The following is a 25975-nucleotide window of genomic DNA, read 5'->3' as shown; positions in this document are numbered from 1 at the left end:
AACTATTTGCAATAATAATTATTTTGCGATAATAACAGGCTGGTTGTACATTATCCCAATACATACATGACCACTTATGATAGCTGGCAATAATTTGACACAAAAAAATAATTTTTAAATCATTTTTATTAGCCTTCAACACTGAAACAAATAGTCCACTGACTCTATTTGTGTCCAGAACAGCTGACATTAGACCTGGATGGATGGACAAGTTAACAAGTTAAATCAAAACCAGCCTGCTACACGTTAGATTCTAACTTCTTCCTTGCTGTCCTTATTCCTTTCTTCTGGTTTTGAATCCTTTCCTGGTGATAGTTCAGCCTCCAGCCATGAATCCAAACTTTCATGTTCTCCAAAAAAAATTAAGTGATATCCATGTTGGAGTGACTTTTTGGCTCCGGCAAGAGTTGGACAGGATCTTCGGCATGGACTTGTATATAAAACCTGTCTGATGTGACCACCTATAACAAGTGCTCAGTTTTTCATAGAGACGGTCATCACTCAGAAATACTGGACGGCAGAATGGCTCTACTGACCAATCAGTGTTGAGTCTGTCATAATAAAAGCAGGAACTGAGTAAATCACAATAATGCTAAAATAATAGTGCACTATTTGTTCCACCATGGATTTCTTCCCATATGATTGATGCATGTGTGAAAAATGGCAAGTCTTAGAAAGAAGTCCTCTCTCTTCAATTCTGAGAGACTGGCATTGAAAAACATTTAGTCCGACATTTACTGTTTGTGTTTTTCTGCCATTAAATTCTATTGTACCTGCACTGGAAACATTGTCTATTTAGCCAGTTGTCCATGGGAAGAAGGAAAATCCACCATAATACAACAAGTGAGCTATAGGCCTGATCACACAGTCTTACATTTTCATAGTTTTTTCTAGCCTCAGTTTAGTCAGCGGTACACCTGGCAGTCTTTGTTTTCCACAGTCCTTTTCAGGTCTGCCCTGTACTCAGTTGCGGCCACTTGAAGCAGCTCTTTCACATCAGCTTACATCTGTCAATCAGTTTTTTTTTCCCCCACACTGAAACAAGTCAAACATTGAAATGACCTTGAGGGCATCTCTCTTTTAACGGCACAATGTCAAGCAGCTATTCGTTAATTGTGCAGTCTTCAGACAGAGCCCATACAAATATTGCAAACGCTGGTAATCTTGAATGTCACAAGACTCATCAAAAACAATGCTGAAATACCAGCATTTCTCAAGATCTGCATAGTCTGTGTTTCAAGTGAGTTGTTACTATCCAATTCTCTGTTTAGTGGTGTGCTGTGACAGCTGCAGGTCTGACACATAATGCTTAAAATTGTCATTTTCAGGAGTGTGGATAGCAGCAACATCTCTGAGGCACATCTCCAAAAGTCCCCTTCACTGTGTGGCTTTTTAGCGTAAGCAATCTTCCATGCCACCTGATAGGATGCCAATTATGACCGTCTCTGAGTGCTTCATCCGTTTTTGAAAAAAACTGAGCCTGCTTTTCTGATATTTGATGTTTCATCACTTTTACCTTGTGCTTGTAAAGCTCAGTGCCTCTGAGAAACTCATGGGCCACATTAGCATGGAGTGAGGTGACATGGTGCTCCAGGTTTTAAGCTTTAAAATGCAAAAATGAAGTCATGACATATCAAGTAAAAGAGCTTCCCATTTTGTTCCACAAAAAAATATTATTCCTCTCATTCATGAAATAATGTCCCATGGTCCTCTTCATATTTGTGCTTAGCTTTACCTTTTCCTGACTCTGCCACGGCAATGAAGTCAGTTATCCTGGCTAACAAACTTAATGCATCTGTACACTTCTGCACAAGCATATTTTGTTTGGGCGAGAGTAGCTTCATGCATGGGATGTGATGACAAAGTTATTTTTTAAGAAAATCAGCAAATTTATTGGCAGTACTGTCAAATGTTCAAAAGCATTCTGACTGAGCAGAAATATATTATAAAGCCACACCGGAACAGGCAAAAAGCTGATAGAGAAAGCATGATTATAATCAAAGTATGACTGGTAGAAATAAAGCTCTTCGTAGAACAGACACACCTTGGAAAAGGCTGTTGAGCATAAAGCAAGACTTTTATGTTGTTCATCTTTGATTTTTTTTTTTTTTTTTTGCATGATTACTTTAACTATTTCAAAGCCAGACAACAGAGTTGTCATGTTGCCATGAAAATAGGAGCATTTGCTGCCAAGGGATTTCTGACAACACATCAGAAGACTGAACAGAGAAGAAATCACAATACCAGTGGGGGAACGAGAACTGTTCAAGGATTATGCACCTGGCAGTGCCACGTGAGTGTGATTCAGGAGAGAAAATATCTGACTGTCAAGTGATCATGTTTATACCGCCGGAGCACCACCAGAAGGCTGTTAATATTCACGTCTTTGGGCATGTGCAACACTCATGTAATGGATTTTCTCACTGCAATACAGGCATGCCTTAGTGTATGGCTAGGGGACTTCTGATCCAATGATGGGTGACAGCCAAAGATAACAAAAAATCCTCCCATAATTACTGTTCAGATATTGTGAGCCAACATGACTGTGGATTAGTCTTCCAGCAACTGTGTAACACTATGTAAGGTTGCTGCTAAAAATAGAAAAAACACCCATCTCTTATTCACACAATTTGCAGCTCGCTCACTTTCTTGGCCCCCTCCCTCCATCTCCCCCTCCCTCCCTGTCCTTTCCATCTCTCTTTCCTTGCCTCTCTCGCACATCCAAACTCGCAGACATGCAGCACAAGCTTCAAAGAGCATAGATAACTTGGGAAGCACAAGACTGACTGTAATTCACCACAACACATGGAATGATAATGTCATTCTCACAACCAGAGAGTGGCATTTGGGTTTACTGCAGCGAGCATTCTCACCTATGCTGACTGATAAGCAGAGAGTGGAAAAAGTCACTGTAAATGAGCAACACAGTTTGACTTCAAATTGTTTTGAAGTTCACTTTGAATGGTGGGAAAGGTGTGGAGAAGAAATAAAATAAAACACCTTAGCCATATGTCAAATTAAATACAAGCCAAAGAGGAATATTTTGTACACTGTATATAGATTTTGGTTACCGGATAGTTCACAGAAGTATTGCACAAAGGAAAGCTGAAGCACCTCCAAACATTTAACCAGTCTTCAGCATCATTTCCTCCAGTGTAGTGTTTTTCTGCCTGCTGTGTTCTCCACTCTGGCTGGATGGGGCGACTATCAACTGAGTGGCCATTTCAATTAGGAGAGCTATCCAATCTCAGCCATTCTAATTACAACTAAGGAATCAAACTTTAACATTCTCCATTAGCCAGTGAACAGAACAAATCACAAGGGAGCAATCCTGAGGAGGAAACCATGCAAAACTAAGGAGTTTTTCTGTGACAAATCCAGCACCTAGTACAGATCAAGTAAACCCCAACGAAATTCAAGACTTGCCAATGCCAAGGAAAGCTAGTACTTTCAGATTTGAAAAAAAGCTACACTGACAGGCCTCACAGCAAACCATTATTTATTGATGAATGACAAAAAAAAAAAATCAGAAGAGGCACCACTATCAAAACCAGGTCAGAACCTAAAGGTGTAGTGAAGTCAGTAAAAATAAAAGGCTCGAGGCTGTGCCTCATGTGGAAAGGCAAACGAAAAAAATTTGATTTCTACCACTGTGGATGCACTTGCCACACAGATATGCAATCATCTAAATCTGCAACAAAACTGAGAAAATTCACAACTCAGTGTGTTTAACATTAGGTCAGCCATCGCCCCTGGGTGTTATTTGTTGTGGCAGGAATTCTGTGGCACCGTGTGACAAAACACCCGAGGCAAAGTTTGTCATTCTGCAAGGTTTGATCCAGCAGAAAAGCCACAGAGACTCAAAACTAAAGCAGGTATTTCACATTGAGGCACGGCTTCATATACAAATATACACGGGCCCACCTGCATGCACGCATGCACGCATGCACACACACACACACACACACACACACACACACACACACACACACACACACACACACACACACACACACACACACACACACACACACACAAACAGCCCACACACATCTTTACACCTGACATCTTTCCTGTGCTTACAAGGAGCATCACTTTCTATCAACATTAACACATCACTGTGTCAAAATATATTACGCTAGAGGTGATCCATTATTGTCGTGACCAAGCCTATGGCTCACTATAGGGCTATATACTCTTCTTATAACAAATACAAAACTGATACATTTTGGATTGGCTTAATCCATGCACTTCTGTGAAATATAAATATAAACGACTTAAACTGTGTCTCTTTCACAATGACCACACAAAATAAACTAGGATAGAGTTTAGACAGAAGATCACTTTCAATAAACCTTAAAGAAAAAGATAAAAGGACCAAAGTGACATCACAAAAATTTGACAAGACATTGATGTAAAATTGCACACAAGCTGGTGTGTGATGAAAGTGATGATCAAGAAAAGAAAAATTTGAATTTCACATTTGCTTTCTGTCAAACTAAGGCACAGTCACACGTTTTAACTGTTACCGTCGAAAATGTTTGATTCTGCAAAACAGGATTCCGCAGTTTTAATGAACTTCGTCTCATTATTCGGCACAGTCTGCATTAAAGATCATCTATGACGGCTATATACTGTGTTTGGGTGTTTGGCATAAAATCAGGAGGGGGGGGTACATCCATTAAAGAAATGATACATGCAAAAAAGAATAATTAAGCTGAATCAGAATGATATGAGGCATAAAACAAAACTTTGATATTTTGCAGATGGTAGGTCGACATTGTCACTCACTGGCTTGCATCAGCTGCCCCTGACGCCCAAACACCTGGGAGAAAGGGCTTCGGCTGCAGGTGAGCATCTCCTCCATGGCTGAGCTCCTCTGGGGGAAAGGTCCTTCGTCTTTACCCAGTGAAAGTGCACCGAGGGTCAGCTGCCGAGTGTAGAGAAGGTGGGTGGTTGTGCCGGAGCAATCTCCTCCTCTCACTCTCTCTCTGACAGCTAATTTGCCTTTGAAGCTACCTCACGAAGATCTCTTCTACGGCTTTCAGAAGGCTGTCATATGCTTTTTTTTTTTTTTTTTCTTTACAGCTGCATCCCCACTGACTGCAGATCAGCCTAGTGTCACGGTGCCTCGGATGCCGTCAGAGTTGCAGCTGCTCTTCAGCTGATAGGAGATCTGTGTTGGCTTGCTCTCAGCCCGCTTATTAGTGCTCCAGTGTGGCACTGCTTCAGACACAGAGCACAGCTAACACAGTATGAACAAAGCGGGAGAGGGGGGAGAGAGACAGAAAGAGAGAGAGAGAGAGGGAGAAGCCTGCTGCAGAGAGAAGACACTCTCTCCCCTGATGAAAGTGAGAATACAGACGACTGTGTGTGTGTGTGTGTGTGTGTGTGTGTGTGTGTGTGTGTGTGTGTGTAACCAGCTTTAACATTATTGCTCCTGCTGCTGGTGGCAGTTTTTGGCTGCTGTGGTTTTTCTCTCTCTCATTTTATCCCTCTCATTCTTACTTTTTCCGTTCCTCTGTCTCCCTCTCTCTCTCTCTGCCGATCTAACTCCTCTATGCTAATTTGATCTTGGCAGAAAAGCTGGGAAATAGCAAGATAAGATGCATAACTGATAAAAGTGATAACATCTATCTATCTCACATTTCTCAATTTTTTGCCTTTCTTTCTTTGTTCTTCTTTCTGTCTCCTTCCTCATTACTTCACTACTTGAAGATCATCCTCTAGATATAAACAGAATGACTGATCCTGCATCTCTCTCAACTCTCTCATTCACACACACACATGCACACATGCACACACAGGTGCAAGCAGGTTTATACAGCCCGACCCTTGTATGAGCGAAAATAGCACATTAGCGGAGCTACTCTCAAAGCAAAACATGGATACTTAATAGAAACCCCAACCACTGAGACGAAAATCACTTTCAAACTAAAGGGGCCAGTGAATCATTAAAAATGGATCTGCATCCTTTATTAATGTCCTCATTACCATGTCTGTTCTGCATCCACATGAAGAGCATACAGAGAGGGAAGACGAGAATCGAAGCAAAGTACTTTATTTTTGTATCCTATTGGTAATATTGCCTCAGCCAGTAAGCTGCCCGAAGGGGTTTACCTTTATAATGTCAGCGAGGGGTTAAGTTTTCCTTTGAACTCAAGCCTGCAGAAGTTGTCGGAGGCAGCAAATTAGCTGCTCTAAGAGGTTTGCTCACCTATGACGTTCAGGTATGACTGTCACAACAGTCTTAAACCACTGAACTCTGGAGCTAGTTAAGGGGAAATTTATGGAGAAAAGTTGGGAAAAAAAACATGTTTTCCATACTGAATGACAATATATATTCTGTATCTACTGTAGGATTGAATGATATGTTTAAAATAATAATAATAATAATAATAAATCAAAGCGTGTTGCAATTATTCTGTGGGATACTGCAAATGCAACTAAAATTAACAGTTTCAGTTTTTTGCACTGTCATTTTCTCGTCAAAGAAAAGCTAAGTAACAAGTAAATCGATGATGATGTGATTTTTGCTGGGCCTACTCCTGTACCAATCTTACATCAAAATAATTTGTAGGCCAGGGTATCTATACTTCACTTATAGTCACATATTTTACCTCTATTAAAAAACTGCAGGCCTTGTAATTTGGATTTTTCACTTGGCTATATTACAATTTAAATAATATTTCGAGTAATTGTTCAGTCCTAATCTACTGGTTTCAAGACTTCACATGCTTGTATTTAGTGATATTTGTAGACTCAAGATAGCATTCTTTATGGCTGTGCCATGCAATAAAGTGGAAAAAATTCTAGGTGTCTCCTATTCATTTCTGTGGCTCAGCGTGACCTACTAGGGATTTGACTACAAATCAGCATGAAGTTCAGTGGGTGTTAACAAAATATGGTCTGGCAAAATGTGTTTGTGATTACGGACAAACAGCATTGAAGAGGTTAAGTGGACAGACCAAGCAATACATGAGGCTGTGACTCATCGCTCTTATCTCCCTACACCTACCAAATTGTAATCCTGACTGCACTCTGTCATCCTGTCACAAACTGCATATTAAAGTGCTCCACTGAAACGACACACTTGCACCACTCAAAACCTTGCTTTTAATCAGCTTGACAAGCCAGACAGTGGTCAGGTTTGCAGCCCCGCTGGGAGAAAAAGTGTCAGATTAAGCCACTATGTGTCTTGCAAACTGTTGCTCGTTTTAGATCATCACAAATATCAGTAATCATCATTTCAATAAGGATGACAGAATAATGACTGACATGTTGATTGGCTGAGATCAAAGGTTTCAACTCAGACTCCTGGGAGAGATGTCTTTGTTTGCCAAGATCAATGTAATCCTGTGTCCTCACTTCTCCTCGTAACTTGCTGTGAGGATTCAGTACGCCCCTAGGCTAAGATCCTAAGCTGTGTTGAGCAGACAAATGCAACACAGTTGGAAGTTATTGCTGAGCTTGTGAGCTCTGAAAGATACCCCGGGGCTGTGGTTTGTCGCTTGGTACATTGGCACAACTCCTGTAAAACAATATGCCAAGTACAAACACTGGCCAGTGTGCATGTACAGCAACTGGAGGGAATTCCCTTGTTTCCAGTGACTGTAAGAAGCACTGATTTGAATTCTTAATTACTAAAAAGGCATCACACGGGTTAAATGTCTTTTGATACACCAAATACAGCAATCCCTAAGAGATAACTGACGGCACAATACTGCTTTTCCTCATCAACTGCAACATGATGTTGTATAATCTCCTCTTAACATCAAAGTCAATTGAAGTAAAATGTCCTGCTTGCTGTAGTTATCTGTGTGTGTGACTGAATTCAAGAGAGTAGTCCCAGATTGTGTCAGTCTTGTCACAAAAGTACTCGCAGCTTCTGTGGAACGAAAATATACGCTTCACAGTGAGCAGAGATAACTCACAAGTCATTATGCAACAACACATGGTAAACTGATAGGCGTTATGGCAACATACCATGCATGTAAACGTAATTAGCACGCTTGATCCAAGAGCACCCAGCTCTCTTCACCTGCTGTTGCTGTGTCATGTGCATCTGCATTTTATTAAAGCGTTGGCTATGGCCGTGGCACAAGGGGAAGGGGGGAATTACAGCGATATGTCACTGTGACAGGCTGATGTGTGGCACAGCAAGTGTTCTCAATGCACGTCCCGTTGATACGAAAGAGGCATAAACAATCTGCTCTTTCCCTTGGACCTTTCCACTAATTGCCAGTAGCAAATCAAACATACTGCATAACTGCCACCATTCCAATTAAATTTATGAGTGCCGCATTGCATGTTGCACAACAATTACGACAAGTATTACTTCCTCTGCCAGTCTCTGATTGAGAGAAGAAGCTGACCACGGCCATTACACGAACCTGAATTCTGCATATAATATTCATGTAGTTTTAAACTATTAAAGCCAACAACCACACGCACTTTTAACAGTTCAAGCAATCTGTCAAGGCCTTTGCCATCGCTTATGTCTGTTGCAAATACTCATACATTTCTACGTTGTGAGGGGATAAACATCCTGCCCCAAGATTAAAATGTGAAAAATGATACTTCCTACACAACAACTGCCATTTCTTTGGCAATAGTCAGGATTTTTTTTTTGTTTAGCCTATTTCTTAGAGTAACCACAACCATTTTCATATAAATGAATACCTCTGTGTCTGATAGACCATGGCAGTCTACCCAAGCCTTTTAAAGTGCCATGGTGAGCATTTGTAATACTGTTTGTTTACCTATGGGTACCACCATGCTGGGAAAAAAGCATATAGCAGACAACCTGGTCATACTGGTGATGTTCTGACCATGACTGTTTTTTAGCTGGTGAAGACTGGATGCTGGCTTTCCTAAAATGTAGGACACACCCCGAAATATGGAAACTATTAATAATAGATGATTTGGACATCGGCCAAGGTCTGATCAACCCATGGCTGAGCCACAACAGGGGAGAGTGTATAATGAATAAATGCCAGAAACATCTAGTAATCCTGGGAGTCACTACTGATGGCATACATTCAATAGAACAAAAAATTCTAACAACAAAAGAGAAACTAAGGAATTTATTACCTAATCTATGGGAAACAACAGCATTGTCTTGAAAGTCAGATGAACAAAGGTTAATAAACACACTGTATCTTTGTAGAAGGGAGGCACGCACAAATACTGGTTTATATCCAATACCATAAGCCTTGAGTAACACATCCTAAATATAAGCCAACTGTCTTCACCTTTTTTTGGCAGACAGAGCCCTGGAACAAGAGGGATGTTATATCAACTATTTTGTCCAATGACCACAAACTACTGTTCCAAGCCAACACTCTTCAGCTAAAGTGATGGATCAGATGGGTAATCAATGTGTGTTGATATTTAAAAGTGTTGTCTTTGGTATCAGTCTCAGTATCAAGAGCACTGGAAAAACATATCTGAGCATTCCTACTTTGTACCCCTTCACTGGACAGCCCTTCACTGGACAGCCCTTAACAGGACGGGGACTGGGTCATGACCTAAACCATAAACCATAACCATAAAAACCAGAGTGGGTCCAGCCATAGGTTGATCACACTCTAGCCAATGTCTATTACTAACACTGTAGTTCTTTTATTTCTAGTTGTGTCCCTTGCCATTTCAAGCAAGCCAGCATCCAACCTTTATTAAAACAAAATAACATAAAATATAACCCATCTGTTCCACAGACCTACAGGCCCATTTCCAAGCTCCCTTTCATATCTCAAGAAGGTGGCACTAACATTTTAGATTATTTCCAGGCCAGGTTTTGTAAAAGAAAAAAAAAAAACACAATCCTGAAACTGCTCTCCTTAAGGTCACAAATTACCTGCTAATTTGTGCAAACACTGGAAAAATATTCGACTTTATTGCTGTTTGACCTCAGCGCGGCTTCCAGCACCACTGACCATTACGCTCTTATTGGCAGAATAAATCAAAGAATGGATATATCTGAGACTGCCCTTGTGTGGGTTTGGCATTACCTTTCTAATAAAGAACTGTCTGTAACCATCAGTGATAAGTTTCATCTTTTTTTTCCTCCTTTTGTGTGATCTCTTATTAATGCTGGGCAGAGAACATGCTGTTTTTTCTGTCTTTTAAGCTGGATGATGATAGACACTTGGCCAGTTTGAAGCTTTGCTCCCGCTGTCTAGGGACACATGACTTGCAATTTCCTCCTGATGAGGCACAAGTAATTATTTTTGGCCCTGATCACCTGGCATGTCAAATGCATTGGTCCAGCTGCATCACACATCAAATCCTTAGCAAGCAATCTATACAGGCATTAACCTACCTTTGATTCACAGCTGAACTCCGAGCTCCACTACATCTAATCCATTTTATCAACTCCTGCATCAGCTTGTGCAGGATGCGGCTATATTTACCATTGCTTACAGAATATCACCTCAGATCTTGCCTACCTTCATATTTTTTTGTATTTTATGTGTTTTGTGAAGCACTTTGTGGCTTTAAGTGTCATAAAGATAAAAGATTGAGTATTGTAGGGAAAAAGGGATTACAACTGGATTTTACTTGCAAAGCAGTTTTCTTTTTTGTTTGTTTGTTTGTTTGTTTGTTTTGCAACAGGTGCAGCTCAATTTTTGTTCATATTTGCTGCTTAAAAAAAGAAGACCTGATATTGAATGATACTAGCTCGACAAACTCTCTATCTGTCTGTTTAGCTGGTGATGTTTTATCGTATCCTAGCTAAAACTAATGTTACACCGAGACGTTTGGCACAACAGATGTTCAGTAAGCATTATTAAGTTTTGGCTAGTGATTAAAAAGGCATATTGTGAAAAGATAAGCAGCCTACCTGAACATGGCAACACAGTGAGGTGCATCTCCTCTTCCTGACCACACTTTGCTGGTTGTGGCTGTCATATTTATCGTTTAACTGAAGCTTAAGTCCAACACTGTGTGTGCTAAATTTGTAAGCTAGCTTGAATTAACATTAGTCGAGTGAATAGTTAAGGGGCTTTCACATAGCGCGCGTATGGCGGAGACCTCGGCCTCGCACCGGTCTGCGCCGAGCTGGAGCCGTTAAAAATTTTCAATTTGGGCTGTGACGTCACCTCGGCGCGCCCAGTAGGAGAGAATATCGGAATCGGGGAAAAATAGGCGGATTTTGACAGAAAAGCACGACAACAATGAAGGAAAGCGTCATTGTCGCTGTCTCTCTGCGTGCAGAGCTGTGGGACACCAGACTTCACACCTACCGGGATCTCGTTAAAAAAGCATGGAGAACGATATCCCACAATTTGGGAATACCAGGTGTGTTTTAAAAAAAAAATGGCAGAGATATATGATGTTTTTTCTTTCCACAATAGGCGAGATTTTTTTCTTTTTTTCTGCAATTAAAGACCAATACTGTTGTAAACTGAAGCAAATGATTTTCTAAACGGACAGGAGGTGTGTGTATTAAGAAATCTAGATGACTGACATCATGGAATATGCACTACTCTTGCAACACATTGCAGTATTGTCATACATTTATTATAAAATCCCTTATGAAGTCACACACAGCAGGTAACAGGTGAAATCAGATGAAACGAGAAAATACAGCCTTCATTCATGTAACAATTTCTTAAGCATTAGTTCAGCTAATTCATAAATTAAAGACTGTATTTGCCTATTTACAGTGGAAGAGTTGAAGAAAAAGTGGAAAAACTGTATGAAGGAGAGGAAGGGAGTCCGAAGAACTACTGCCAGAGCTGTCCTTTGACTTAATGACAGGTACATGGTGCATCTGAAGCTGCTGTATTGTTGTCCGCCAGAGAAAAAGTGCGCCAGGACAGAAAACTACTTCCTAGCTTCTGTTTCGGTCGCATAGCAACCAGCACCACATACGTGCACAACGCGCATGCATGCGGCCTACTCTGCGCCGGTCTGCGCCGTACCCAGCGCAGAGCGCCGCCCAAGCCGCGCGCGCGCTATTTGAAAGGCCCTTTAAATTAGTCGCAATTTCAAATCATAGATAGCTACACTGATATAAGGTTAGAAAGTGAAAAGTTCAACAAAACAAAACGATCAAACAGAAACTTAATTCCTTTGCGATGACGTCGGTTAAGACTGAGAAGTGGGTCAAAACGCTCTTCATGCAAAAAACATAAACATGATGATAAACATTATTTTACCATATCTCAACATTACCTGACCGGCCTACAAACAATTTTTAAATCATTGCATCCTTTTAACTAAAGGTATTTGAAAAGCAAAGTCTTATTATTGTATGATAATTTTAATATTATTGTTATTATTATCATCTTAATCTATTATTCCATTTTTCACTGACATATTTATTGATTTTTACACTTATTTTAATATCAAATACAACATGTTTTTAACTGCCACGTAATCACAACATCCACTAATAATAACAAAAACAAGCATGTTTTGCACAAACATAAATAAGTTGAAATAAAAAAATCCCAGGATCTATTGGAATAATTCATTCATTCATTCATCTTCTAAACCGCTTATCCTCACTAGGGTCACGGGGGGGTGCTGGAGCCTATCCCAGCACTCATAGGGCGAAGGCAAGGAAACACCCTGGACAGGTCGCCAGTCCATCGCAGGGCAGACAGACAAACACTGACATTCACACACACAGTCATACCTAGGCAATTTAGCTTCTCCAGTTCACCTAACCTGAAACCCATGCAGACACGGGGAGAACATGCAAACTCCACACAGAAAGGACCTTGGGTGGGAATCAAACCTAGGACCTTCTCACTGTGAGGCGACAGTGCTAACCACTGCACCACCGTGCCGCCCTATTGGAAAAATTTTACAAATATTTTCTTCTACTGCTTGTTTAACCGCTTCCCAAAACTTTCTGATATCCTATGTATATTTTTTTACTCTTTAATCTCTTCTGTTTACCTTTTAATTTGCTCTTTTCAGTTGTGCTGTTTTAACTTTGAATCATGTTGTTGAGCTGAATTGTTTTAACTTTGTGTTGTGTTTTAACATCTCTGTGCAGCACCTTGAATCTGCCTGTGTATGAAATGGGCTTTACAAATAAAACTGCCTCGCCTTGCCTTTAGCTGTGAAATTTGGACAGGAGCCTGGTTAATGATTCATAATGACCCCTTGGCTATAGGAAAGGAACAATACACCGTGGAGAAAATGTAACGAAAACCATTTTATATGCCCATGAATGGGCAGACATAGTTTGTTCTCCAAAGACTGGCGTAAATTACATTCCCACAGCTGTTTCTGCTGTTTATGATAAGGCAGGCAAGGAATGGAAAAATATCAAGGTGTGAGTGTAAGGGCTGACATGCACTCCTTAGTGATCCATGCAGTTAAAAAATTAACATGCTTTCATTAAAAGAAAGAAAGAAAGAAAAAATGCAATGTTGTGAAAGGTAAACTAAAATTGCCTACATGAAATCAACATTCACTGGGAAATCACCAGTCAGCTAGGCTATGCTTCAGAGTGTAGTCTGAGTATTAAAAGTTTCCACTAAACAGGAAAGGAAACTACTAAATTATTCAGTACCACTGCTTTCCTTGTGAACACCGATCCTGCATATGTTCTTATTAAAGGCCTGTGTGATGTGTTAGAAGTCTTGAACCTCAGTTTTTTTTTTCTCATGCTGAATCAACACCAGCCCATTGTGGACTTCACTGTAGGCTTGCTTAGACCACATGATTTGGTCCTCTTACTGTAGTTTAACAACAGTTTGTTAAGTGTTTATGCCTTAAAGCAGCTGATCAGGCAGTGTTTTGTTAACCATTGGTCTCACAATTTAGATATGCAAAATCTTTCTCTCAGCTCAGTGATTGGCCAGGATTTGTTGCACAGCTGTTGTGAAAAATTTCTGTATAATGTTATTTTTATCATCAAGACACCAATTCATAATGGTGCTACACCCAAAGAAGCCATATGTGACTGCAGCACACCTGTTCTTATAAACAATGAGAATTTAAAGTGATCTAAAATCTAGTCGCATAGCCTAAGATCATTACATCTTCAGCTTTTGGAAGCCTGTTTTGACTTGTTCTTTTGCATCCAGGTCTTTTTTAGGTTAAAGTGGAGGACTAAAGGCAAAAGGGGAAGGGTGGGAGTCACACCCAATTTTTTTTATAGTCCTCTGAAACATTATTCATTGCATGTACTCAGAAGATACAATGATTGGTAGGTGGCAGTCCTCCAACCGGTGTTACAGACTGTTAGAGGACATCTCTTCGCATCAGCATGCCAGATGTTAAAATATTTGTGAAGCAGACGATGCCATATAAATCACACAGAGGCGCGTGTCTCTGTAAAAGGATTTTTCAAACAGAATGTGGGAGTGCAGAGGAGACACAGCAGTGTTGCAAAACCCCTTCTCTGTTGACGCCACTGCTGCAGACTCAAGTGAGGAAAGTGTGCCACCACCTGGACAAAAACTGTAGTACACCACATACGACCAATTGCAGGGAATATTTTAATCCCCTGAGAGAAAAACCACACACAAACTTTACATATAAACTTAACATTACCGATTTATTTTGAACACTCGCTTGAAAAAAAAAAAAAAAACAGTGCAAATCATACAGAGGAACCTTTTCAGAGATTGAAACATTACTTTAAATTATTAATAAATATACATACCTCATTTTAAACTTTGAGATGCTACAAGCACTTTTCACAGTTAAATAAATTTCTCCCAAACCATCCTGTACATCCAACATTTTGTGGTCTGTCTGAAAAGATTAAATGTTGCCAGCCTTGGGAAAGAGGCAAAATAAAAAATAAAAAAATGCACTAGATGCATTTTGAAAAAGCATTACTCTTTTTCAGATACAGAACACTGTCAAGATCAACAGCCCAACCTCTAACATGCCCAAATTAAGCTAACTCAGTAATCATAAATAATTTAAACTACCCTGTATAGCGTACTCTTGGATGTTTAATCCAAGTAGTTTATGAAAATTTTAAACATAGATACACTGCATCACATTCACACTTTGAAATTAGTGACAACTTGCCACAGATGTTTCATACATTTCAATACAGGGCTCTAGCAAAAATTACCCTATATTAATATTTTCTCCATTTTGTAATTTATACATATTGGAATTCATTAAACACACTTTACACACTAAACCGTCAACAACTTTTATACAGTATGTAAGCAACAAATAAGTGCTTGTACAATACGGACAACCAAATGTTTTGAACCGGCTATACTTCACATATGGAAATTTCCAGTTTTTGAATGGGGAAAAAAAAACAAAACAAAATGCTATTCACAAACATTTTTTTGAAGGTGTGCAAAGTAAAGACATTAAAAGCAAACAAGGCTACTATAATTATGCCAGAATTATAACTTCAGCCAAAATCTCATGAAAACCTAACATTAGAAATCAACCCAAGCAGAAGTAGTAGTTCAGTAAATGTTTTCTCCAATAAGCCCATTATCAAATTGGCGGAGATACATCCAGGCTGTACTGAATATCCATTATTGATCTGCGGTCTTAAAACTGCAGTGCAAATACAACAAACTATAATTTATACTTGATCACATTCCTGCCACATGTAGTCATTTCATACATATTTATGATGGCACATCAAGAGCATTATTCTCAATGGTATTATTTCTCAATTCAAATACATAGTGACTAAGCCAACCAGATTACATATATACAATTTTGATTCATGAGGGCTATTAATTTTACCAAATGGTACATTCACATCATTGATGAAAACACTGACTTCAATCAATAGTGCACTGTACTACACAGTATGTTGCTGCTATTTTTCTAGTATTGTATTCAAAGACACTTGCCCACATTTAGTTTGACTTCATTCTTGTCTTTCATGAAATTCCATGAGTTGATTTTTGTCAACTGGACCACCAACAAGAGCCAACATTTAAGGCCTGTCCTGCATCAAAGTAAAATGCTCCAAAATTTGCAGTTGAGAAGCTACAGAGCAAAAGGTGAAATGTAGCTGTAGTACAAGCTAACACCATGCAACAAAAGCAAAAGGCCACAGACAACAGATAAGGAAAAGTGCAACTGCATGCTGAAAATATGATTGCCACCTGTTGTACTCTCTAAATAACCCACTAAATTCAAATGAGAATTGCCTCACAGTTCGGTTCCCCCTGCTCCCTTTACATTCTGTGACGCGCTGCAGTCACAGATAAATAGTGCAAATCCAAGCCAAAAAGTTTATGCAACGGGTGAGAAATCTACAAAACTGTTTGCTACTACAAAAAATGCAAATATTAATTCATCTCGGTTAAGCACATCCACTCACTGCAGCATCCTTAGTCAGTCATTCCATCTGTCCTCAGTTCAGATGTATTGTACAGTATAATGCATTCTGTGAGTCCACAGGGCTGACTGCACAATTAGCAGTTATCTCCCTTTAGTATCTGCAGGATTTCCTCCAGCCCCCTCACAGGAGCTTCATGCAACAGGATCCTGAGAAGAAAACAAACACATACAGTGAGAAGAAGACAAGGATCTGACGTTACTTCCTGTCATGATCTCTTCTTCTACGGTGATCAGAATTATCTCATTTTCTGCATTAGGGCTGTTTTATTCTACTTTTTTCATTTGCGTTTGTCATGCTCTGCATTCTTCCAACATGTTCATTCTGTTGTCAAGCTGGTCAATCTAGATCACGCTGCACGTAGTCATCTTGGGTGTAGTTTTGCATGTTTTGCAAAGGCTGGGTGATATACTAATATCACCCATGATATGACGCTACATTAATCTAGGATTTTGGATATTGTGATATGGTGTTCCTTTTCTGGGTTGAAAGGCCATGTTACTTTGGAGGGGGTCAGTTTCTGAAGTTATTAGACTGTCTATTTTTATACTTCTGTCTAAATATCTTATGAAAGCAGCACCAACACTGAACCCTATAATATCAATATCAAGGTATTCAGCAAAGGTATCATGTTTTTGTCTGTATTTTTTTTTTTCTACAAAAGCCCCCTTGAGCTTTGTATCTCATGTACTAATTAGAAAAGTAGTTGCAAAGATGTTTTAATTACTGTATTTATAGGTGCTGTATTTTGTCACTCCTCTGTGTTTTGATCACAGTTCAAATAAATTAAAACATGCTTTGCACACCTGCTGATCCCTTGTGGGCTGTTGAATAGGCATCAGTTTTGCTTTCCCTGAAGGTGTAGCTCTCTGCTGCAAGCTGCGGGCCACACCTCCAGCTGACGCTTCTCGGCTCTGGCTGGGTGGGGACTCATCCTTCTTGGGCTGTGGTTGAGCCTGTTGTGGTTTCACTATGGTGATTTTAATTGGGATTTCTTTGACACTATGCTGCACTCTACTGTACTGGCGCATGGAGGGATTGAAAGTACGAACAATGGGGAGCTCACTCAGTGATGGTGCGTCCTGTTTTGGTTGCACACTATCTTTAATGATGATTTTACTTTTTTTGTTTGAAAGGACAGTTTGCACAGGCAGGATGGCCGGCCTCTTAGCAGGGCTGGAAGTCCGGAGTCTGGTTTTCTGATGAGCAGAGGCTTGTCGTTTTTCTTCCAGGTGAGTAACCCCTCTACGCAGGTGGCCGTTATTCTCCTTGGTGACAGAAACTCCTATATCTTTCCTTTTCTTCACTTCTTTAGGTTTCTTGGGGCAGACTGCCATGTGTTTGGTTCTGCTACGACGTAACGTGAACTCCCTGCTACAGTGCGGGCAGACAAATACCTCCTGCTCCTCATCCACCTTTGCAGCGGTGACTTTATTTGATGAAGAAGCTGTCTTGTTCCTCTGTGACATAGCCCTTTGGACCAACTTTTTTTTCCTTTTGCTAAGTGCACTGAGCTTCACTTTTACTGATGATTCTTGGTTAGGTTTGGGCCCGTTTGCCTGGCTTGCTCTGTGGGAACCATTTAGTCCATTAGGAGAATTAGTAGAAGACAACACTCCATTTTGAGCCTTTGCAAAATGGCGAAGTGGGATGGGATTCTTTTTGGGTGTGTACCGCCTTTTATCACTGGCATTTGCACAAGCAAGAATGTGTTTGTGCAGTTCTGGCATGTTGTCAAAGCTTTTTCCACACTTGGTACAACGAATAGCTGTACTGAATGTTTGGGGGATGTTGTGGGTGGTGAAGTTTGTGGCTGAAGCCACCGACCCTGCAGGTGATCTATTATGGTATGGAAATGGAGGTGGCTTAAAGCTTGGGTAGTGCTGGTTGATGCCAAGACGAACATCAGGCCCTTTGAGCTTACCTCCATCTGAGGCCATTATTTTTATTGTTGTAAACAATTCTTCAGCAGCAGCATCTACGTCACCTTCTTCTTTCTTAACAGATTTCATGGACTCCTCTGAGGCACAGGGCGCTGAAGCTTCTGAGTTGACTTTCGTGGAGTTGTTGTAGTTCTGAGGTCTAAGTTTGCCTTTTTCTTCCTCCGTATATGTACACTGCTGGCCAGGATGCAGTTCCTCCTGATGCTGTTTCAAGTTGCAAAGGTACACAAATTCTTTTGTGCATGCACTGCAAACGTACGTCTTGCCAACACCGTGGAGGCTGGTGCGGTGGTCAAGCAAAGCAGAGGGCTTACCGAAGAGCAGCACGCAGAACTCGCATTTGTAGGGCCATTCATCGGCATGGTCGCTTACATGATGGCTTAGTTCTTTCATTGAATGGAAAAGCTTATCACACACATTGCAGATGAAGTTCTTGGTGAAAGTCTGCTGTTGTGCGTCACTAGATGTGTCATTTGAGGATTCTTCCTCTTCAGCTTTTTCAGAGGGAGGTTGGGTTTTAGCTGAGATTTCGGGTGCGGGAGTGGAATTGTCAGCAGTTTCTTCTTCTTTTGGGGCTGGTGGCGCCTCTTCTTTTGGAAGTGGAGGCTCATTGACAACAGGTTCTGGGGCAGGATTTGATTCACTTGCTGCAGGACAATCAGATATGACTGTAGAGGTGGTTGACAGAGTTACTGATTCTGCAATTGAGGACACTAGAATAGTGGGGTCAACAGTTTGAGGGTTAGGTACTGATACAATCTGTTGCTGCTCTATGTGATTTATAACCATCTGAGCAGGTGCTGGAGGCTCGACAGGATTTTCTTGTAAGGTAATTGCAGCAGGGACAATATTCCCTGGGGCTTCAAGAGCTATTGTACACTCTATCAAAACTGTATTGCTTGTAATATTGTAAGAGTTAATGAGGGGATCGTTTAAAGTTACTGTGGGTGTGAATGGCACTTGTGAACCAGCTGTAGATTCAACCAAAGGTGCATTGAGAGCAATTTGATCAGTAAGAAACACGTGACCAGGTAGATTTAGAGCTGGGTCAAGAGGTTGGGAGAGGGTAACAAGGTTTGCAGCATTTGAAGTGGTAAATGCGCTGGTTAAATCACACTCTGAAGAATTTAATGTATTTTCTGTGCAGATTACCAAAGGTTCAGGAGATATGTTTGGAGCCAGTACCTGGATTGGTGGGTTTGATGGGTTAGAAATAGAAGCCGGTGGTGCCAGAACTGTAATTAATGAAGAAGCAGTTGGGAGCACTGAGTGTGAGGCTGGCGTAGCAAATGCTATAGTGCATGGTGAGGCTGGCTGCAAGGCCACTGGGGTAAGAGAGGAGGGTGACGGAGTGAGAGAATTGGAAGGTAGCGCAAGTCCATAAACAAGTCCTTCTGTAACAGGCTCCGCTGGGGTCACCATATCTGAATTTGTAACTATGGCAAAGTCTGTGACTAAAGGAGTTTCAGGATTCCCTGCACTTACGTTTTGCTCACCAGTGTCCACATTTGCATAATCATTCATCAACACCTTTTCCAACATGCAAGTGTTTGGCTTTCTTTTTTTCAAAGCTGCCTCAGTAATTAAATTTGATGGCAAGTCTGGGTCATCTGGGCTCTTTTTTTGCAAACTCAAGTCTAGCACAGCATCCGCTAAAGACTCATCTTCATTTCTTTTGACAGCATTTGAGAGATCCAGTGGTTGTTGGTTACAAGAATTACCCCCAGTTATTGAGGGCCAGCCCTCTGCCAAGATAATATTTTTTACTGGCTCTTCTACAGGTGGAGTTGCGCTATCCCTCTCAGTGGATATTTTGTGCACAGGTAAGCTGTGTTGGGTCTCTGTCTGTGCTGTACTAGAAGTATCACAATCTCCTGTATCGGACACTACGGTTTCCTCATTAGATGTTTGCGGTGGAGAGCTAGTTGGAGATCCAGTCCTTCTTTTGAACCTCCCCGTTCCTGCAGGCAGGACGGAAAGGGAGAGAGGTGAACAAGGCTTCTGGCCATCTGTAATGAGGGCAAGAGTAGGTTTAAGGCCATCCTGCTTCTCCAGCAGCTGTTTCAGCTTCGGAGACAAAAACACAGTTCTTTCTTTCTGCACGACTGTAGATTCTGTGTTCTGAGGAAGTAGATTTTCTATTAAAGAGGATACGAGTGTCGATGAGGATGACGACACAACCACCTCAGACTCCAGTTGAGTTTTAATCTGGGGTAAAAGAGGTGGCGTTGCAGTTCTTCTCTTGGGAAGTGGTTGACCTGGTACCTCTTTGCCTGAACCTGTGTCTGCATTCAGAACTTGGCTGATTTGGGCAGGATCAAGAATCAGGGCATCCAATCCAACCAAAGTAGACGACCCAGAATTAACCTCAGCTACATCACAGCTGCTGACTGTGCTTGTTGACACAATTTTTCCATCAATGTAAATGCTAAGATTCTCAGAGATATTGCTAGGGACGTCTAGCATATACTGTTCCGTTTGTTCCCCTTCATTTTCCGGAAGAGCTGTGGGAAATGTACTGTCACTCTGCTGTGTTTCCTGTTGAGATGTCACACTTGATATTCTCTGAAGATTTTCCTCCTCAGGCAGTTGTTTTTTTTCTACACATCTGAGCCGAAGGTGGTGCTCATGGATCCTGCGCTCATGTCGTCGCTTATTAGTATGTGTACTGAATATCTTTTCACAATACTTGCAAGCATGACCCACTTCTAATGCTCCCTGTTTGTCTGGCTGACTAGTCATGTCTCTAGCAGCCAAAACAGAAGTACCTGAACCACTGGGGGATGAAGTAGGGTCTTGAATACCAGTTTGCATGACAGAGCCTGAAGAATCTGATGGTTTGTTCAAAGAGCCGGTGCGATGTTCATGTCTCTTCTCATGTTGCCGGTGGCCTATCTTTGAACCAAAGGGCGTTTTGCTGTTACTGGATTTGAATGTATGTGTCTGGCTGTTGTCCAAGGCATGGATGTGCATGTGACGTTCCAAGCCTTGTTTGCTGGTAAAATGTCTCTCACAGTGCTGGCACGGAAAAGAATCCCACTCCGAATCAGAATCCTGATCAGGATCTTCGTGGAGGTCAGGGTACAATGACTTCACATGTGGTTCCATGTTAGTTTCTTCTTGATCGTTGTCCTCCATCTCTTCCTCCTCATCTTCCTCATCTATGTCCTCATCGTCTCCATATTCAGAAATATTTGAGTGAGGAGAATTCTCCATCATATCTGGAGACTATATCCAGTTGTCTGTGCAGTTCTGTCACTTTACCAGTTTTCACACCTGATAAATGGATAAAGAAAGACAATGTTAAGAGCCCAACACCAAGGAGAGCTGTAGTGCTATTTAAGGACAGCACCAACTGCACAAAAACTTTGCACTCAGTGGCCACTTTATTAGGTCCACCTGCACAGTCTAATACAGTCCAATACAAATGTTCTGCCATATGGTTTACTTTTATGATGCATTGAACTCATAGTTAGTGCTGCTGTTGTACTGGACTGCATTTAATTGAGAGGTGTTTCTACTATTCTGTCCCCCTCATATATATAAATAGGGAGGATAAAAATATAAACACCTCTCAATATAATTTAGCCCAGTACAAGACCTCTGCAAACTACAACCTAAATAATAAACACACAATTAAATTGACACATTCTCCAACATGTCAACAAAAACTGAACATTATAAACTAATGTATGGCAGAGCTGTTGACTTGAACTGCATTGGATTGTACAGGTGGACCTAACAAAGTGGCTACTGAGTGTATGTCACCAATACCACAGACATTAATCCATTTATAATAATCCATACATTAAAATTATATGGATATCAGCAAAAATTCTGAGAATGAAAATCTCTCCTCAAACTCCAGAGTGTGCTCCTGCTATTATATCCTAAGTGTTTACAACTAAGGCAAGGAAATGAAAATTCCAAGCCCTATGACAAATAAACACAAAATGACAGAGTAAACATAAAGAGGTTGAAATGATTATTACAATCTTACCATTTTCGCAGTCAGTGCAGAGAAGAAGGCATGTTTTGTCTGACAGATGAACACGGGCTTTCTGGTGCTGCAAAAAGATATAACACTGCATTTAAAAAAAAAAAAAAGTATACAAACAGTTGAATTATGTGTGATGTAAGCTCAAATTATTGAATGATAAGAACAACATCCTGATCAGAAGGAACAACTATGGTGGTACAAAAAGACACAAACTGTTCTTTGTGTATCTCTTTTGTCATTTAGCAGCTGAACAAGCCTTTGCCTTAACTCCTATCTTGAGAACACACTGTGTCTAACCGCCACATGCAAATCAAGTTTATCAAACAATACCATGCACAGAGCTGCTGACATATGGCAAATTTGATTTATCATTGGATGCAGGAATGGGACAACATATTGAAATTTAATATATATTGCAAGTACAAAAAATATGGCAATAAATATTGTGGAGCAGAAACAAAAATAATGATATTAGCCCTATTTTGTCTTGTAATAATCACAAGCGAGACGGTCCGCCCTACACATTTCCAAGCTGTCCATCAAACTTCTATTATTTGCACTTTGTTATGACAACATTTTGTAGCTGTTCATATGATTCCTGTGAACCACTGACATTTCAAGATAGATTTGTGGCTCAGAAATAAATATAATTTTGGCTTATTACATTGAATCGTTTATTGAATTGCAATACCCATATCGCGTATCAAATTGTATTATAGGTTAAGCATATTCTTCCATTAACTAGATGCCAATCCTGTCCTGGAATGAAGTCAATCTGCCCCCATCACGAATGACTTATTTATCCTGGGATGGTTGGCCGACATTACCACAGCTACACCCATTCACACCCATAACCCTTAACACACCAGGGAGCTGCCCAGTATGTGATAATACTCACTACAAGGCAGATCCACTGAAATAGAAGGGGGGTGCAGTATATCAATCATATCGATATTTTGGTACCTTTCAAGAAGAATATGAAATGTGCAACACCATCCTGCACATTTTGGTGCATTCTGCCCTTCTGTGCCACTACTTGACATGACAAAATGGCAGGTCCATATGTGCCACATTTAGTGCAGCTACTGCACCGTCTGCTGTTTGGAGTTGCACTACATCTACCATACTTGAACAAGCATCAAAACCAGTATAACTTAAGTCTTGCTCAAAGCAGGAGCTCGTTGTGCAAGAATTACATTTCATCAGATGTGTCCTACATTATCGGTGCTCTACTGGCGCAGTTTCCAGACAGCTGCAGCCCCGGGAAGACATGTAAACAAACACTTTATCGCCTGTGGTTATCCCGGGTTCAAGTCTTTTCAGACACGGAATGTAGAAGTCGACATGGGAGAAATCCGATGCCATTGGTTGTGGTTTATCAGTGCCCCAAACACTGCTCCACAACAGTGGGGCACACAGTTCAGAGGCCTATGAGCTCACTTATTTGAGTCAGTTTCCTAATATTCTATTTTCTGTTTTATTTTTTCATCATCTGTATTGTAGCGGGCTATTGTGACATATAGAAAATGCGTATTCTCAATGGTGATATTGTAATTTATACTGCTATTATTACTTGGTGCGTTCGTTCGCATCTGCTTTACCTGCGTTTGATGACGCCCCCCCGTCCTTGCACCATTGCAACCGAGTCACACAACACGTCGTCACACTGTTTTGCCAGATAAGCTACTAGCTCATCCACTGAAAGGTCACTTAGCTTCTCTAAAACACGCTTGGCACACTCTAATCCGCGCACAAGGAACCCGCAAGCAAACGCAAAGGCTGGTTATAAACGCATTCACATCCCGCACAAGGTTTCACTTACCAAGTGAAAGAGATCAGCTGTTATCGGCCATTAACGCATTAACAAAATACTGCTAGCTGCGATGCTAGCAGGCTAGCCCTAGCTTGAATTGCCATTTGTGAAGGGAAGTTCGACAACAACAGCTGCAAGCCTTTTTGTCTTTACAAAACTCTGTTCGGTTGCAGTATTTATGATTTCTGTACATACTTTTGTTTGCAGCCGATATGTCGTTCAGAGGGTTTGGATTATTCCACTTGTGCAGGTTGCACTTGTGAGCTTTAGCCTCTCTTCTTCCCCATTGTATCGCTGTTAGTTCTTCCAGCGTCGTGATTGGTCAGAATATGTGTGTGATCGTTTTTTGACCAATCAGCAACAGGTTTGTTGAGGCACTGGAGGGGACAATATCAACGCAGAATGCCGCTGTCATCTGAGACCATGAGAGAGATTTAAAAATTAGATGAAAGTATTAGCTCCAGCTTGTTGATACATGTGGTCCATTCTGACGTAGAGTAATAGGATTATAATAAGCTTAAGTGAAAAAAAATTTTTTTTTTTCATCCAGAAGTGTATTTTACGTATAAGTGTATTTAAATGTAAAACAAAACTATACACTGGTAAATACTGTTTGACAGCATATATGGCCAATCTGTTGTAATCTTAAAGGGTAATTAAATCTGTTATGAACTATTATGACAGAAATGAGAGACATTTTTTAAGGTCAAGATATTCATTTTCAACTAAACAGAAAACTTTGTTGATAACTCGCACAATTCAGGCAATTAATTCAGTGGTTCAGATGCACAATGAACTTCATGGTTTTCAGCGGTTTTCAAACTGCATTTTTTTTTTCTTAGGAAACATTTTGGGATCTTTTCCAGCAGCTGCCACTGTGAGACAACTTCTTATCGTTTTCAAAAATTGATGTGAATTTTAAAATACAGCGATGTGCATTTGGAAAAAAAAAAAAAAAAGAAAAAAAAAAAAAAATGATAAATAGTCGAGTGATTTGATAAACCCTAACCGCAAAAGCAGAGCCACATTTGATTAATTCTCACTCCGGCAGTCGAAACTTGCAGTGTGGTCATTTGTCCTGTAGGGGGGGCTGTGTCTCAATATAAAGAAGTTGAACATTAAGTTTCATTGAATTTGAATTTGAACAGTACAGTGACTTCGTTACATCCACCAAACGTGTTACGATATTTAATTTGTATTGCATAGATACATTTTATGCAATTTCTGAAACATTGTGGGAGCCTTTGTATTGTTATTATTGGCAGTAGTAGGTTGAGGAGTGGTTTTGATCTTAATATTTTACCTTTGATTACATAGTGGAAAAACCTTGGTTTAATCTGATAATGATTTTCTTTCATATACTGATTGATCAGGGGTGTTTTAAATCCTGTTTCTATTTGAAAGCTACATAAATACATAGTTACAAACTAGAGCGTTAGTGCATTCATGGCAGATACAGCAGAGACAGTTTGGTTTCATCTTGCAAAGATGTGTGACAGTTGATGTCATAACTGAAGCCAGAGCTGGGCCATTTCTCCATCAGCTGCCTCCCTGAATCTCTGTTGTTAATTGTTTTTCTCCACTGATGAAAAAAAAAACCAGAGGGCAAACCAAGTGGCCATTTTAAGACATCTGATGTAACTTGTCTGATCCCCTGACCGGTTCTCTGTTTCCCCCAACAATTGTCAATTGAGTCCCAAGCAACTGGCTCTTATTAACCCCACACCTACACTGATTGGACGCATCCCCCTAATTTCTCATGGCATTATTTCCACCTCCAGAACCGTGGCAACATAAAAGACAGGCTTTGACGGGGTCCGTAGGAGTTTATCAGGGACTACATGTTCACCACCAGCATCGCATAGCATAAGGGTGGCGTTCTCATGTCATATGTATGGTTCGTCTGTTCTTTT

At 40.5% G+C, this 25975-nt stretch overlaps 2 protein-coding genes across 4 annotated transcripts in view; both read right to left on the bottom strand.

Moving 5' to 3' along the window:
• The window catches only part of kazna (kazrin, periplakin interacting protein a), a 208871-nt gene extending 197812 nt beyond the window's left edge, over positions 1-11059 (bottom strand). For both annotated transcript variants that reach the window (XM_030055321.1, XM_030055323.1), the window contains exon 1: positions 10847-11059. In XM_030055321.1, the coding sequence (XP_029911181.1) occupies positions 10847-10874 (28 nt within the window). In that variant the 5' untranslated portion in view covers positions 10875-11059. The remainder of the gene's footprint in view (positions 1-10846) is intronic.
• Positions 11060-14895: 3836 nt separating this feature from the next.
• On the bottom strand, positions 14896-24363 carry prdm2a (PR domain containing 2, with ZNF domain a). 2 transcript variants are annotated; one of them, XM_030055134.1, is made up of 4 exons: positions 24258-24363; positions 22250-22316; positions 17113-21525; positions 14896-16455 (listed from the first exon to the last, which is right to left on the bottom strand). In XM_030055134.1, exons 3-4 carry the CDS (start codon positions 21466-21468, stop codon positions 16441-16443), a joined length of 4371 nt encoding a protein of 1456 aa, XP_029910994.1. In that variant the 5' UTR covers positions 21469-21525; positions 22250-22316; positions 24258-24363; the 3' UTR covers positions 14896-16440. The 2 variants fall into 2 exon arrangements, with proteins under 2 accessions (XP_029910994.1, XP_029910995.1); XM_030055135.1 differs by lacking the exon at positions 24258-24363 and adding an exon at positions 24072-24227.
• Positions 24364-25975: the final 1612 nt, after the last annotated feature.

The sequence above is a fragment of the Myripristis murdjan genome, chromosome 7 (genome assembly GCF_902150065.1).
Source record: "Myripristis murdjan chromosome 7, fMyrMur1.1, whole genome shotgun sequence".
Lineage (NCBI taxonomy): Eukaryota > Metazoa > Chordata > Actinopteri > Holocentriformes > Holocentridae > Myripristis > Myripristis murdjan.
This window is presented reverse-complemented; position numbering and strand designations above follow the sequence as displayed.

Excerpts from the sequence above, each read along its gene's own strand:
- prdm2a (XM_030055134.1), bottom strand. The coding sequence starts at position 21,468 with ATGATGGAGAATTCTCCTCACTCAAATATTTCTGAATATGGAGACGAT.